Source organism: Hippocampus guttulatus, chromosome 4, assembly GCF_054856545.1.
Source record: "Hippocampus guttulatus isolate MCC_2025c chromosome 4, RoL_Hgut_1.0, whole genome shotgun sequence".
NCBI lineage: Eukaryota > Metazoa > Chordata > Actinopteri > Syngnathiformes > Syngnathidae > Hippocampus > Hippocampus guttulatus.
The window spans coordinates 2699862-2714487 of NC_141264.1; the positions used below are offsets into that span (position 1 = coordinate 2699862).

A 14626-nucleotide genomic window follows, 5' to 3' on the forward strand; every position below is an offset into this window, starting at 1 on the left:
CTCCCCCTTCTCCTCTCCTCCTCACTAAGACACTGTCGCTCCCCTGTTTTCTCATTCTTTCCTGTTCTAATATTCTTCTTGAAATAAGAAGAGTTGTCTGTTGACTTTCTCTCAGTGTCTGAAAATGACTGACATAACATATACAAGCAGCAGGTTACGTTCACCACCGGTAAGTAACTCAGTTATACATGTCAAAAAAATGCTAGAACAGCACTACCTTAAAAGCACGCATTACAACGCATAGTTTTTTTTCTAAAGAATATTTTGAGCCGTTGCTGTGGGAGTGCACCAAAAGCACTCTGGATGAGGGGCGGGCTGCTGTGAGAGAAGCTCGGCTTGCCTGGCTGGCTGTGGACATTTGGGATGATATGTACAACTGGTCCTACTATCATCTATATTTGGCCATTGGGCTGGTCAGTAAATGTATAGGAGGGGCCGTGGCCACCTCTGACCACCCCCTAGTGGTGCCATTAATTAGACCACAGAAAGCTACTCGATAGCCCCCAAGCCAAGCCACCTGGTGGTCGTGTGCAAAGACGTTAACTCGGAAAAAATCGAATTCATTAGAAACAGTGCTGCACCTTTTAAAGTCTTTCTGACCTGATGACGTAATCCAAGTGGAAAGTCAATGAGGCCAAGAAATATGTGTTCAAAACAAAAGGAAAGGTGTGGATCCACACAAACAGAAATAAAACTGTAAACACCTTTCTATGATGTATTCCAGAAGGAGTGATTCCAAAGCCAATGAAAAACATCAGTGATCCTTCACAAACACAACAATCAGTATCAATATCTTTGCCATTGTATTATTAAGCTTATCTGTTTCAGGTAACATCTGCAAGCTAGAGACTTGCGTCAGCAATACTCGGATGATGACGTCAGTTCGGAAAAGGGGAATCGAATTCATTTAAAACAGCGCTGTGCTTTTCTGTATTCCACAGGAAGCATCGTTTCATCTCTCCTTGACCTGATGACCTCATCCAACAAAGGTTGATGTGAGTTGGCATAAAGGTTAGGAAGATGAAGGTCAAAGTTATTTTTAGATTGCCGTGACAGTCCAGTGCATTTCATCTTTGTACTTTTGGGGCATTCTGGATGCCTTGTGGCACCATTCTTCCGGCCCACGTAAGTTGACGTGGTTTAAATGAAGTAATGTCACCCTTATGATTGTATATATTTAAAAAAAAGCTTACCACGCCCTCCAACGATATTCATATTACATTTGATCAAAAATCAAAATTACAATAGAATGTGCTTACTTGATCGAGTATGAGAACATACGCTAAATTGTGAAAATGGGCAAAAGGACGAAAAGAGACCATGAGGCAAGTATACAGGCCATGCGATAAAATAAGACACTTCACAAGGCGGATTAAAAGAACACCGTTAAATCAGAAAGTTTAAGGCAGCTCACACTGCACTTGCTGTTAGTGCTCTTATTAGAAACTTATTCGCACCACTGCTGGTGCACTACTGAGCAGATTACTGTAATGCTAATTTAGAGGCATTCCCAGCAAGCTTTGTTGCTGTTCCAAATCACACATGTGACTCTTTAGTGTGTTCTTTTTTTACAGATAGGGTGTGGTAGTGGTGTTGGTTGTGGCCACGTATCGACTGATTATTACATTTGGTATTTAACTGTGACTTGCTGATACCTTTACTAACAAATATAGTGCATTGATTCATCCATTTGCTTGTCTTTACAAGGATTTTGCATGCATTATAGGGCCTTTTTGCGACCCGGTGGTCCAGTGGTTAGCGCGCCAACCTCACAGTGCAGAGGAGTTCAATTCCAGCTCCGGCGTCCCTGTGTGGAGTTTGCATGTTCTCCCCGGGCCTGCGTGGGTTTTCTCCGGGTACTCCGGTTTCCGCCCACATTCCAAAAACATGCATGGCAGGCTGATTGAACATTCTAAATTGTCCCTAGGTGTGAGTGTGAGCGCGGATGGTTGCTCGTCTCTGTGTGCCCTGCGATTGGCTGGCAATCGGTTCAGGGTGTCCCCTGCCTACTGCCCGAAGACAGGTGGGATAGGGTCCAGCACCCCCCGCGACCCTTGTGAGGATAAGTGGATCGGAAAAATGAATGAATGAGAATAGGGCCTATTTATTTATTTATTTATGGGGAGGTGGGTAATTAAAGAACAGACGAAAACAGGTCATCAAATTGGCCAGTCAAATCCTGATGGAGATGTTTAGTATTGTTTTTTTCAGTTTTTACCTTCATGTTGGATGACATAATTGTCCAGTGTTTTAATTTTTATTTCCAGGTTGAAGTTTAAACAAAAATGTTTATTATTTTCTGTTCCGCGCACGAGTCAAAATTGTTCAGTTTCATTATATTTTAAAAGTCAATCACTTGGTCGATTGAAATGGAATACTGGAGAACCGCATCTGCGTTATTAAGTCATTTACAGTCGGGGAGTTGGCATACTGCACACTCTGGTCCGAAGCCTCTTGTGTTTGTTATTTTGCATAGATATCGCCCTTGCTTCCGGACTTTTATTTTTTTTAATATCCAGGCTGATGCTTAAAAGTTGACTTCACTTCCTTGTTGAGTCAGATAGAGGAACCAACAGCTTTGTGAATGTCATTGTCAACACTCTGTCGCCCGGAGGTTAATTTGACATTGTTGAAGACATGATAAAATAATTTTTAAAAAGTGGTTACTGTGTGGCGTCTAAACGATCTGTTCGACTTGCAAGGTAAGAAATTTGAATAAATATCTAAACGCTTGTTTTGGAGAGCGCCGCAGTAAATTGTGCAAAGCGAGAGGAAGTATTTTTTTTTTCACTGGCAAGACAATATGACAAAGCTGACAGGGAGGATTAAATACTGAACCGCCGTAATGAGCCATTCGAAGGCCGGCTGCGTTGGTCATTTTCGCTTGCTCTTCACTCGGCAGTGCCATATATGCAAGGGATGCAGGTGGGGGAAAGGACAAGAATTGAGACGTAATTTCATTTCGCTGCTTGGTATTACGCAATCTCGCTAAACGTCGCTGGGCCAACTGATAATGGGTCATTATTAGTTGGCCATTATCACGATTTGCATTTCCTGTTTCAGCGAGGCAGGCCATGAAAGGCGGCTTTGTTTATCGATACAGTCTCACCTTCGCAGAAACGCGTTGACCATCCTATGAGACTAAATAGGACCGACAGGTGCAGCGCGCCTGCCGTGACAAGATAGAGCTGTGCTCAAAACTTTACATGACTTGGCAACATTTGTTAAATACTCTTATTTTGGTCATTCCCCCAGAAATGGCCTGGAGTTGAAGTGGAATCTTAATGAAATATGTTTTGCCTCATCACACGTTTTCACTATTGGAAACCATCTTTCAAATTCTGCTTCGGGATGAGCCGATGAGCACAATGGAAATTGTTTTGTTCTTGCCTGCCATTTTTGTGGAAACCATTTATCTTGGTTGAACATTTTACAGAGGCAGAGAGAGAGAGAGAGAGAGAGAGAGAGAGAGAGAGAGACAGAGAGAGAGAGAGACATACTGTATTGCATATTCAAACCCAAATTCAATGAGGTTGGGACATTGTGTGAAATAAAGACAGAATGCAATGATTTGCAAATCATGTACAAGCTGTATTTAATTTAACACTCTACAAAGACAAGATATTTATTAAAGTTCAAACTAATAAACTGTATAGGTTTTAGCTAATAATCATCAGAATGCTACGTGTGTGCTACGTATGTGCGTTCGTGCGTGTGTGTGTGTGTGTGTGTGCTCACTGTGTATATATGTGTGTGTTGTTTCTTCCTTGGCCAATTCATGGTAATATTAGTGTTCTAGTGTGTATACCTAACTGCTAGCAGCTGACCTTTTCATGACATATGAACTTATTTTGTGAACCTTCACAACGCTTTGATTGTTGCACATCTGTTTAACAAGTAATGAATATGCTACTCAAATGCTTGAAAAGACTATGTCGAATATGACTGTAGTTTTGATCGACAGTCTTCATCAAATAAATGTTTTAGTACTTTTCCTCCAAGGCTGAAGAGATGGCACACTGGGGCCGGCAGGGAGAGATGACAGAGTACAGGAAGAATATGATCAAACGGGAAATGGAGATGGGCATGGTCATGACGGTCTTCAGGCAAAAGGCAGAGAGGCTCACTGTTCAAGTGATAATGGAAACACATCAGGTGGCCTGGACACGCACCGCTGAGAAGACTGATGGTGTCCGTGAGTACTTTGTCATTATATTGAATTATAGTGTTGCAGTTGTTCCGAACAATCACACGTTTCTTATTCAAATACCGCCATGCTGTCATGTTAATTATTATAAAGAGTTAGTTCAATCTGTCAAATCAGTCCATCGTCCACATATTTGGTTGGAAAAGTTGCCAAATATCGCGAAAACGTTGCTAAGTTGACAGCATTGCAGACACAAGTCGGAGATCTTGCTTGCTTTTTCTCACGTCCATACCTGTGCACATGAAAATGCAACTTTCAAAGCAAAAACATTTCAAATTTTACATTTGCTTTGACATCATGGTCACTGTGAATGTCAGAGCAGGTCAGTCAGAGACGAGCGATGGTCACATTTGGCCCCCGGGCTGTACTTTGCCCTGGTTTGCATTAAGTTCATTCATAGTTTCATAGTGAAGAGAGCATTGTTCAGCTTGGTGCACAGTATGTATCTGGGGAGCCATATTACAATCACTGAATAAAGACTGACAGGTGAATGGAACACTCTAAATCAGGGGTGTCAAACTCATTTTTGTCACGGCTCACATCATAATTAGGGTTTTGTTTGGAAGGCCACTACAACTGTGACATGTAATAAGTGTATGATCGCCTGTTATTACATAAACAGTACAACAAATTGATGAATAACTGATTTTGAAATCAGTGGCCTGTGAAAACGGTTTGTTGAAATATTATTGTTTTTATTATAAAAAGGAGGATTCAAAACAAAATTATGCTTGTGAGTGCTCAATGTTTTTTAAAAGTGAAGATTATTTGGATTTTCTTGTTTTGTTTTTTTAAGCAAGAAACGCGAAGTCCCTGCACATGATTGCTTTTACGGGCCACATAAAATGATGTGATGAGCCAGATCTGGGCCCCGGGCCTTGAGTTTGACACCTGTGCTCTAAATTGTCCCTTGGTGTGAGGGTGAGCACGAATGGTTGTTTATCTCTCTGTGCCCTGTGATTTGCTGGCAGCCAGTTCAGGGTGTACCCCGCCTACTGCCCGAAGACGGCTGGGATAGGCTCCAGCACGCCCCCGCGACCTTTGTGAGGACAAGCGGATCAGAATAATTAAATAAAAAAAAAAAAAAAAAAAGAACTTGGAGGACATTGGCTTCCACCAACTGCATCGAAGCTTCTCTCCTCCAACCATTGTGATATTACCACCCATACACAAATCACATGAACTGCTCAAATAACATTAATTCACAAATAAAAATGAAAATTAAAAAAAATGCTCAAAGTACCCAAATTAAATAGATTAACCCTTTAAAGGGCACTTGTGGAAATCTTTGAAAATTCATAATTTCAACCCCAGCGTTGTTTCAGCTATTTTACCTTTGTAACATTTCTTCTTTTTTTTTTTAATGTCGAAAATCATGTTCAACAGGTGTGTGTATATCGTTCTTTTCCCATGAATGGGGTAAACCCAAAACAAAGAACCTTCATCAGAAATATAACAGCATAGCATTATGAATCAGTCTTTTAGCAGCCTAAACTTAACATGATCATTTTGGAAGTTTCTCCAACAAGTGACAAAATGAGAGCCCCATGAAATAGAGAAACAGCAAGTAGACATTTCTGCTGAATTCCTATTCCACAAATGCAGTAACATTGAAAATGCCGTGTTTAGACTGATGGGCCACATCAAACGTAATATTGTCAGGAACATTTTTTGAATTGACTTCCCCTTCAACACTAAATGCATGCGTCCATTTCTACAGTCTCACTGCAGACAATAGATCGCAACCAAGGAATGAATCTGGCCCTCTGTAGCAGTTGTAGCCTGAAACTGCTTATGGGCCAACCATGAGCATTAAGCTCTTCAACTGAGAGATTGACTTGACTGACAGGACAGACAGATGGACAAACTGACTGGTTGAAAAAATTGTCACTCGCTTTTTGACTTTTACACTTGGCTATGATATGACAATTAGCATTTGTTTTGAACTGACCAAATGGTGCATAGCTGAAGCAATGGTTGAGAAAATGGAGTGATTAACTGTGACTCCTACAAAATTGTAATGATTCACTTCTTCTGTGTTTCAGTGGATCTATTTGAGATCCGAGAGGTTCGTCCAGGGAGAAATTCAAAGGACTTTGAGCGGTTCAAAGATGGCAAGGATAAACATGACGACAATACTTGTTTTACCATCTTCTATGGGTCACAGTTTGTTCTCAACACCTTGAGTCTGGGAGGTGAGTACGACATATGAACATATTAAATGTTGTAACCTTGTGCAGAAACAGTTTGGCATCAATCTATGTGTGTGTGTGTGTGTATTTATATATATATATATATATATGTATAAAATTAGAGCTGTCAAACGATTAAAATATTTAATCTAATTAAAAATGCAACTGTCATAATTCACTCAAATTAACAAAAAATTAATAGTTATTACTCACGCATTTTTTATCGTTTCTATTTTTGTTCCATTCTTATATATTTTTTGTCCTATTTTTCCCCATTTTAATGCTCTCATCAACATGGAATCATGAATCAGTTTTCTTTGTGCAAAATGCAAATATTTACTGAAATAACAATTTCAATTTTCAATTTACATGAACATTTTTCACTTGGAGCAGTTATTCACACATAATCTCTCACACAAGATTACTGTCCATCAACAACAGTGAAAAAAACATTTTGTCACACAACAGCTGCTTTAACAGCTCTTTTTATGGAATCAAAACAGCAATATAACATTATAAAGTGCATGTCTAAGGTAAACTCGTACTCAGCCGATAGTGGATCTAAGCCATGGTTGCATACTTCGTTTTCTCAAGTTTGCTTTGAACATAGCAGTCAGGCATGTTGATTCTATTGGTCCTTCATGCGCGGAAGTCTCTCTACAGTTTTGTGTAGACATCATTTCAGATGACGACACTTGGTTCGATGACAACACTGGAGACGTTTTATTTTCAGTGTGTTCGCTAGGTCGCAACCACTGCACCGCTGAACTCTCGACGTGCCTCAGGCACCGTCACTGTCATACAACACAGAGAAGCTCCACCACAAGTGGAAGCTTCACGCCATTACCATCTTGTCAGTCTGGATCTGGAAGTCCCACAGGATCTTCGCGCTGTCATTCTCCACATGACAGGCTGTTCGCAACACAACCTGCGAAAGTGTACGCTCAGTGGCAGGGTCCTAACAACAGAGCTGACCCACCAAGACTGGAAACTGAAAGGTACTGGAAAGGCATATGGGAGAAGGAGGTTGCACATAAAAGCAGCGCACAATGGCTGGTGACCCTGAGAGAGGAGCACAGCAACCTCCCTGAACAGAACCCAGTTACCATAACAGTGGCAGACATACAGGAAAGAGTCTCAGATATGAAGAACTGGACAGCACCAGGCCCGGACATGGTCCACACCTACTGGCTAAAGAAACTCACAGCACTCCATGAGCGCCTAGCAGCACAAATGAACCAGCTGCTGAGGGATGGGACTCACCCAGGATGGCTAACCGAAGGGCGAACGATCCTGATCATGAAGGATCCCTCAAAGGGTGCAGTCCCATCCAACTATCGGCCAATAACCTGTCTCTCCACAACATGGAAGCTCATGTCAGGCATCATTGCGGCTAAGATAAGTGGACACATGGATCAATACATGAGCGAAGCACATAAGGGCATTGGTAGAGATACCAGAGGAGCCAAACATCAGCTCATGGTTGACAGAACAGTCGCACAAGACTGCAGGTCCCGACGTACCAACCTGTGCACAGCCTGGATTGATTACAAGAAAGCCTATGACTCGATGCCACATACATGGATCACTGAATGCTTGGAGTTGTATAAGGTGAACAGGACCCTAAGAGCCTACGTTGCGAACTCGATGAGGATGCGGAAAACCACACTTGAAGCCAATGGCAAGCCACTTACCCAAGTGTCCATCAAATGTGGCATATACCAAGGTGATGCACTCTCCCCACTGCTGTTCTGCATAGGACTGAACCCCCTAAGCCAAGTAATCACCAAGACAGGCTATGGATACCGCCTCAGAAATGGAGCTACGATCAGTCACCTCCTCCACATGGATGACATAAAGCTGTATGCTAAGAGCGAAAGGGACATAGACTCCCTGATCCACACAACCAGGATCTACAGCAGCGACATCGGGATGTCATCCGGGCTTGAGAAATGTAGTCGGATGGTGACTAAGAGAGGAAAGGTAGTCCGCACTGAAGGGGTCTCACTCCCTGAAGGAACAATAGCAGACATTGAGGACAGCTACAAGTACCTCGGTATACCACAAGCCAATGGCAACCTCGAACTAGCAACAAGGAAAGCGGCTACGGCCAAATACCTCCAGCGAGTGAGGCAAGTCCTAAGAAGCCAGCTCAATGGCAAGAATAAGACCCGGGCAATAAACAGCTATGCCCTGCCAGTGATCAGATACCCTGCAGGAATAATAAGGTGGCCAAAGGAAGAGATTCAGACCACGGACGTTAAGACCCGAAAGCTCCTAACCATGCACTGAGGGTTCCATCCCAAATCCAGCCACCTGAGGCTGTACGCAAGCCGAAAGGAAGGAGGCCGGGGACGAGTGAGTGTGAGAGCCACTGTCCAGGATGAAACATCCAAGCTCCATGAATACATCAAGGAGAAGGCTCCAACGGATGACGTACTCAGAGAATGTCTCAGACAATGGGGAACAGAGGAGGAGGTGCTGGAAGAGAGACCATCATGGGAGGACAAGCCTCTACACGGGATGTACCACCGGACCATAACTGAAGTGGCCGATCTCAAGAAGTCCTATCAGTGGCTAGAGAGGGCTGGCCTGAAGGACAGCACAGAGGCACTCATCCTGGCTGATCAGGAGCAGGCCCTGAGGCCCAGATATACCACACCAGACAAGACCCAAGGTGTAGGTTGTGCAAAGAGGCACCTGAGACGATCCAACACATAACTGCAGGGTGTAAGATGCTGGCAGGGAAAGCCTACATGGAACGCCATAACCACGTGGCTGGCATAGTCTACCGAAACATCTGTGCGGAGTATGGACTGGAAACCCCAAGGTCGGGAAACACCTCCGAAGGTGGTGGAGAATGACAGAGCGAAGATCCTGTGGGACTTCCAGATCCAGACTGACAAGATGGTAATGGCGAACCAACCAGATATCGTGATCATAGATAAAGGGCAGAGGAAAGCCGTTGTAGTGGATGTAGCGGTCCCAAGTGATGGAAACATCAGAAAGAAGGAACACGAGAAACTTGAGAAATACCAAGGGCTCAGAGAGGAGCTGGAGAGAGCCTGGAAGGTAAAGGTGACAGTCGTGCCTGTGGTGGTCGGAGCACTCGGGGCAGTGACCCCCAAACTAGATGAGTGGTTGCAACAGATCCCGGGAACAACATCGGACATCTCAGTCCAGAAGTGTGCAGTGCTGGGAACAGCAAGGATACTGTGCAGAACCCTCAAACTTCCTGGCCTTTGGTAGAGGACCCGAGCTGAATGAGGGACGGACACCACCCGAGGGGGGGTGAGACGAGGAATTTATATATATATATATATATATATATATATAAATCTAGGGATGTGCTGTTTTTTTGTGAAAAATGCTCATTGGTAGTATATCCATGGTAAATGCTTAAGCCACCGGGGACTCCAGGGAGTGCCAAAATGTCAGACCATCAGGAAAAAAAAATCACCTTGAATATTAATTGCATTACTTTTTATTAACTTGTAAAATGGAAGCGATAGGAGCCCTATAGATTTAAATGTAAAGCCAATGACTGTAATATTTAAAAAAATAAATAAATAAATAAAACAACCTCTGCACTGTGAAGTCGACTCGCTAACCACTGGACCATCGGGCCGCCTCCTTCATTTCCACCCCACTTTAATCTACAAACAGAACATCAGACTATTTCCACTTTTATATTTCAAGATGGAGCCATAGTTGGCAGGCGTCTGCAAAAGCTCCTCAAGAGCTATGCTTTTTTTGTTGTTTTTGCCTTTTGTTTTGTCCTATCATGTTTGTTGTCCTTCATGTGGACTGTTGGAGAAGAATCTGTGCTTGATGGTTGCACCTTGGTCGGCAGCACGCGTGTACCAGCACTGATTCCGATGGTGGGAATGTCGGCGCGATTTAACAGTCGTCGCTTGACAGCCCTGGGGCGCTTGTGTTTTTTGCACCTGTAATGGGCAGTATTTTTCACAGCCCCGTATTGTTCAGCGGATTTGTCTGCGCTTTTGGACAGTCTGCGTTGGTGCGGCTGGATGGGTGGCTGCTGGAGCTGAGGATGAGGAGAGAGGAGTGTCAGCGTGCAGCGCGGATGCCTATTTGGAACTGAGAGTTGGCGCTAGGAATTTAAGCGTATTTAAATGGGACAGGAGAAGTGAACAACTCTCTTTTTTTTTTCGTCAGTGGATGCGACAGCTTCTTGTTTACTTTCAAGCTTAGCTTGTAGCAGACATGCGAGACATCATGCACCTTTTGAGTATAATGTCTCTGATCCACTAGTAAAAGGACACTTTGATTCTTTCCTCTTTCATACACCTGTTTAACTGCTGTAAACAACAAGGCAAATGCTGGGATATGGTTATGTCTTCTGCTCTGGCTCTCGGCGAAGACAAACGCTTTTTGCTCTGCAATTATGGACCATACTTATAAAGATTGGCTTCATTAATTATGCTTAAAATAACCTGTCTGCTAAAATAAAAGTAAAACACTTGGGCCTATTTTATTTGTCTCAAGTCAACTGTATTTATAGAGCACTTTCAAACAGCCATCGCTGCATACAAAGTGCTGTACATGGAGCAATTTAACATATACAACAAACAGCAAAGAATACAAGTGAGTTTTAAGGCGGGTTTTGAAGATGTTTTTATTTGTGTCATAAATCTCCATTCTATGATATGTTCTATTTTGATCGAAAGGTGATTTGAATTTTTTCATATTACTTCACGTACTGTATTTTCCGCACTATAAGGGGCACCGAAAAATCTTCCATTTTCTTAAAAGCTCAGAGCGCACCTTAAATTCCGGTGCGCCTTGTGTATGGTCATTCCATTCATATATCGACCCCAAGATGGCTCCTTGATGGAGACATGCTTACAATATTATAACTTGCTGTTGGTTCAGTGAACCGTGTCGCAGCTTTATTATGTCCGTTTCTTTTTTTGCAGCTCTGAAAAAAGAACAGCTGTGATGTTTTTTTTAAAACGCACACTTTATTCATGGTTTTCACAGTCTCAAAAAATAGTTACGTCTGTCCATCTCCGTGCCTTCTCTTCTTCCTTTGGCTCAAGAGGCGTTCATGACCGCCTCGGAAAAACGTAAATTAACTATTCCTTCAATGAAACTACGAAAATTGAAAATAATGCATCGAAAGAGAATATCAAGCGAGGAAATCACAAAATAAATTCTATAGCCCCATTACAGAATTTATTCTGTGATTCCCTCGTTTGGGAATACACAACAAAGGAATAAATAACAAACACTTCTGGGACAGTCCAAAATATCAAAAAAGATATATATATCTTTAATAATTTGAAAATTTTTTTTGAATATGATCATTTGCTTGTGCCAAACCACACGTGTGTAGGAAGGGACTGGACTGTTCATAAATCTCCTTATTATGCTTTTTTTCCTAGCTGATTCTGTGGAGGAGGCATATAAATGGCTGATTGGACTTGAAACGTTAGTTCAAGAAACCCTGACCGCTCCTACTCCAGTTCTTATTGAGAGGTAATCACGCACACAGTCACACACCCATAATTACATGGCAGCCTGTGTGTAAATGCAGGACAGTACAGTACAGGATGATGAAGTAGGGTTTTATTTTGTTTCAAGCTGGCTCAGAAAGAAGATGTATTCTGTCAACCAGACAAAGACAAACAGGTACGCTTCCTCTTGTATAGACCCCTTTTGTTTTACTTGATTTATCTGGTTACACATACTGTAGTTAGCGTATGTAAAAAAAGCCTATAGCATTTTACAGTAAATTTAGTTTTAATGTACTTTCATGTGATCTTGACAGCATATCCATCAAGGAGCTGAAGACTCTTCTTCCTATGCTCAACTACAAGCCCACCAGTGTTCGCTCTCTGAAAGACAAATTCCTGGTACTCTTACTTTTTTTTTCATCTTTATTCTTAACTCATTCACTGGAAATCTAAATTACCATAGTGGCCCGAATATAAGACGGCCCTGATTATAAGACGACCCCCTCTTTTTCAAGACTCAAGTTTGAAAAAAGACTTTTCGAACACCAAATTAATTTTTATACGGAAAATAATTACAGTACATCCGAAACAAATGATTCTAACAATATATTTGAGAGAAAAAGCATGTTATTTTGCCTCATTGAAATCTTAATATCTGAATATTTAAATATGTAAACGAAAGTGCAATCACATTCGTAAATGAATGGCTTCTGGTTTTTGAAATGTAAATTACATCGTAACTTCTCCTCAGCTGCTGGTTAACCTGGCTGATCTTCGACCCACTTTTCTCCAGATTGTCACCATGTTTCTCCATTTTCTGTTATCTCTTCTCTTATTTTCTTCTCTTTTCTTTCTTACCGCTACTTTTTCTTCTTTGTGCTACCGCTATTTTTATTTTTATTCTTTGTGACAGGGGTTCACTTTGGCCTGGGGAGTCAAGTTCAGCATTCGCTCCAATGATATCTGGTGCCATCTAGCGTCGTGAATGGGTATAATGTCTAGACCCCGAATATGAGACAACCCCCACTTTTTCAGTCTTATTTCAATGCAAAAAACACCGTCTTATATTTGGGCCAAAATGGTATAATAACAGCTATGTCAACCTACAGAAATGTTCCTTTTTAGTAAAAAAAAACCTCACTTTAACCTCCAAGATCTCTCGCCGTAAACTGGCCAGTGGCAGAACCCAGGTTATACAGTGTATATCTCTCAAGGCTCAAAGTAACCGGTTTCGCCCTAAATCCGCTGTGGTAGACCCCTCCATAGCCACGACCCCAATGGCGAAAAGTGGTATCCCTCTGTATAGGAAATAGATTGATGCCTCCTGTAATACACAGTCATGAGTACTTATATTGTTCTCCTTTCACAGGAGGTGGGAGCAAAACACGAACGCTTGGATTTTGAGCAGTTTCACAAATTGTACAATCTAATAATGTTTGAACAGAATGAGGTAGGTAGCATCATTCATGGCTAGTTTCTTGTTTTACTGTACAGCGTGCGTATGCAGTGTTTTGATTTCTTCTTCACTCAGGTCCTTGAAGAATTCAAAAAGGATTGTGCTTTTATTTTGGGGTAAGTACCTGTTTTGTTTTGCTTTGCATTTCAGAGCAAGTACGCTCTTGTACATCGAAAGCAGGGGTCACCAACAAGCATTTCATGTGTTGAAAAAAACATTCTGAGATACCAAGGCGGAGGGGAAGAGCGCTTCAGTCGCATAATGTCCCTGTCAAGATGTCTGAAAAGCATCTGTGCTTTTCATTCTGCAAATTCTATTGACAATTTTTCAAATTTTCAAACACATTGGTATATATCTACATTAGCAGAGGAGAAAATTACTGGCTGTCAACATTTTCCCAAGTGTGCGTCATCTTCCATAAAAAAGGGCTTATTTATCCTCAGCAACAGATAATAGGCCCAACAAGCACACAATGAAACACAATCTCCCACATCCCTCACTCCGAAATAGATTGATTTCTCCTTATTTAACCAAACCCCTGAGCCCCAACCACCCCTGGATTTAACCCAGACTTTCGCCCCAAACTCAACCCTGACTTGACAAAACCCATTGTCTATGAATGACTCCCTCTGTTGGCATTTCAGAACGATCAGATGTCAGTAAAATGTAGGAGACTGGACTGTCCCAGAAGTATTTGTTATTTATTCCTGTTGTGTATTCACAAATAAGGAAATCACAAAATAAATTCTCTAAGGGGGTCTATTGAATTTATTTTGTGATTTCCTCGCTTGATTTTCTCTTTTGATGCATAATTTTCAATTTTCGTAATCGTTAATTTACGTTTTTCAGAGGCGGTCATGAACGCCTCTCGAGTTGAACGGAAGGAGCGTAGCTTCATCTAGTAGAGGCATTGTATAGTGCGTTTTATAATCCAGTGCGTCCAATATATGGAAAAAATTACAAAATAGGCCATTCATTGAAGGTGCGCCTCATAATCCAGTGCGCCTTTTAGTGTGGAAAATACGGTAACCTAGTATTTAGGATAGCTTGTCAACCTCTGAACAAGCCGATGTCTCTGGCCATCACTGCAAGATTATCTCTATTCAATTTTGGATCACAAGGCAACAGCACTGTTGATTAATTACATCATTATGACCGATGAGCTTGACTTCTTTCTCCTCAGCGAACCATGGCTCACAGAAAGTTGCCATAACACGATTATGAATCAGGCAACATCAATACATTTTAGTTTTATGAACAAATCTCACAGAAGCAAAAATAAAAAAATAAA

At 41.8% G+C, this 14626-nt stretch overlaps 1 protein-coding gene across 2 annotated transcripts in view; it reads left to right on the forward strand.

Annotated features, from left to right (window-relative positions):
- The first annotated feature begins 2569 nt into the window (after positions 1–2569).
- Positions 2570–14626, forward strand: part of plcg2 (phospholipase C, gamma 2) — a 53521-nt gene continuing 41464 nt past the window's right edge. For both annotated transcript variants that reach the window (XM_086108662.1, XM_086108663.1), the window contains exons 1-8: positions 2570–2702; positions 4003–4195; positions 6253–6402; positions 11808–11901; positions 12007–12054; positions 12194–12278; positions 13249–13329; positions 13411–13451. In XM_086108662.1, coding sequence (XP_085964788.1) covers positions 4012–4195; positions 6253–6402; positions 11808–11901; positions 12007–12054; positions 12194–12278; positions 13249–13329; positions 13411–13451 — 683 coding nt within the window. In that variant the 5' untranslated portion in view covers positions 2570–2702; positions 4003–4011. The remainder of the gene's footprint in view (positions 2703–4002; positions 4196–6252; positions 6403–11807; positions 11902–12006; positions 12055–12193; positions 12279–13248; positions 13330–13410; positions 13452–14626) is intronic.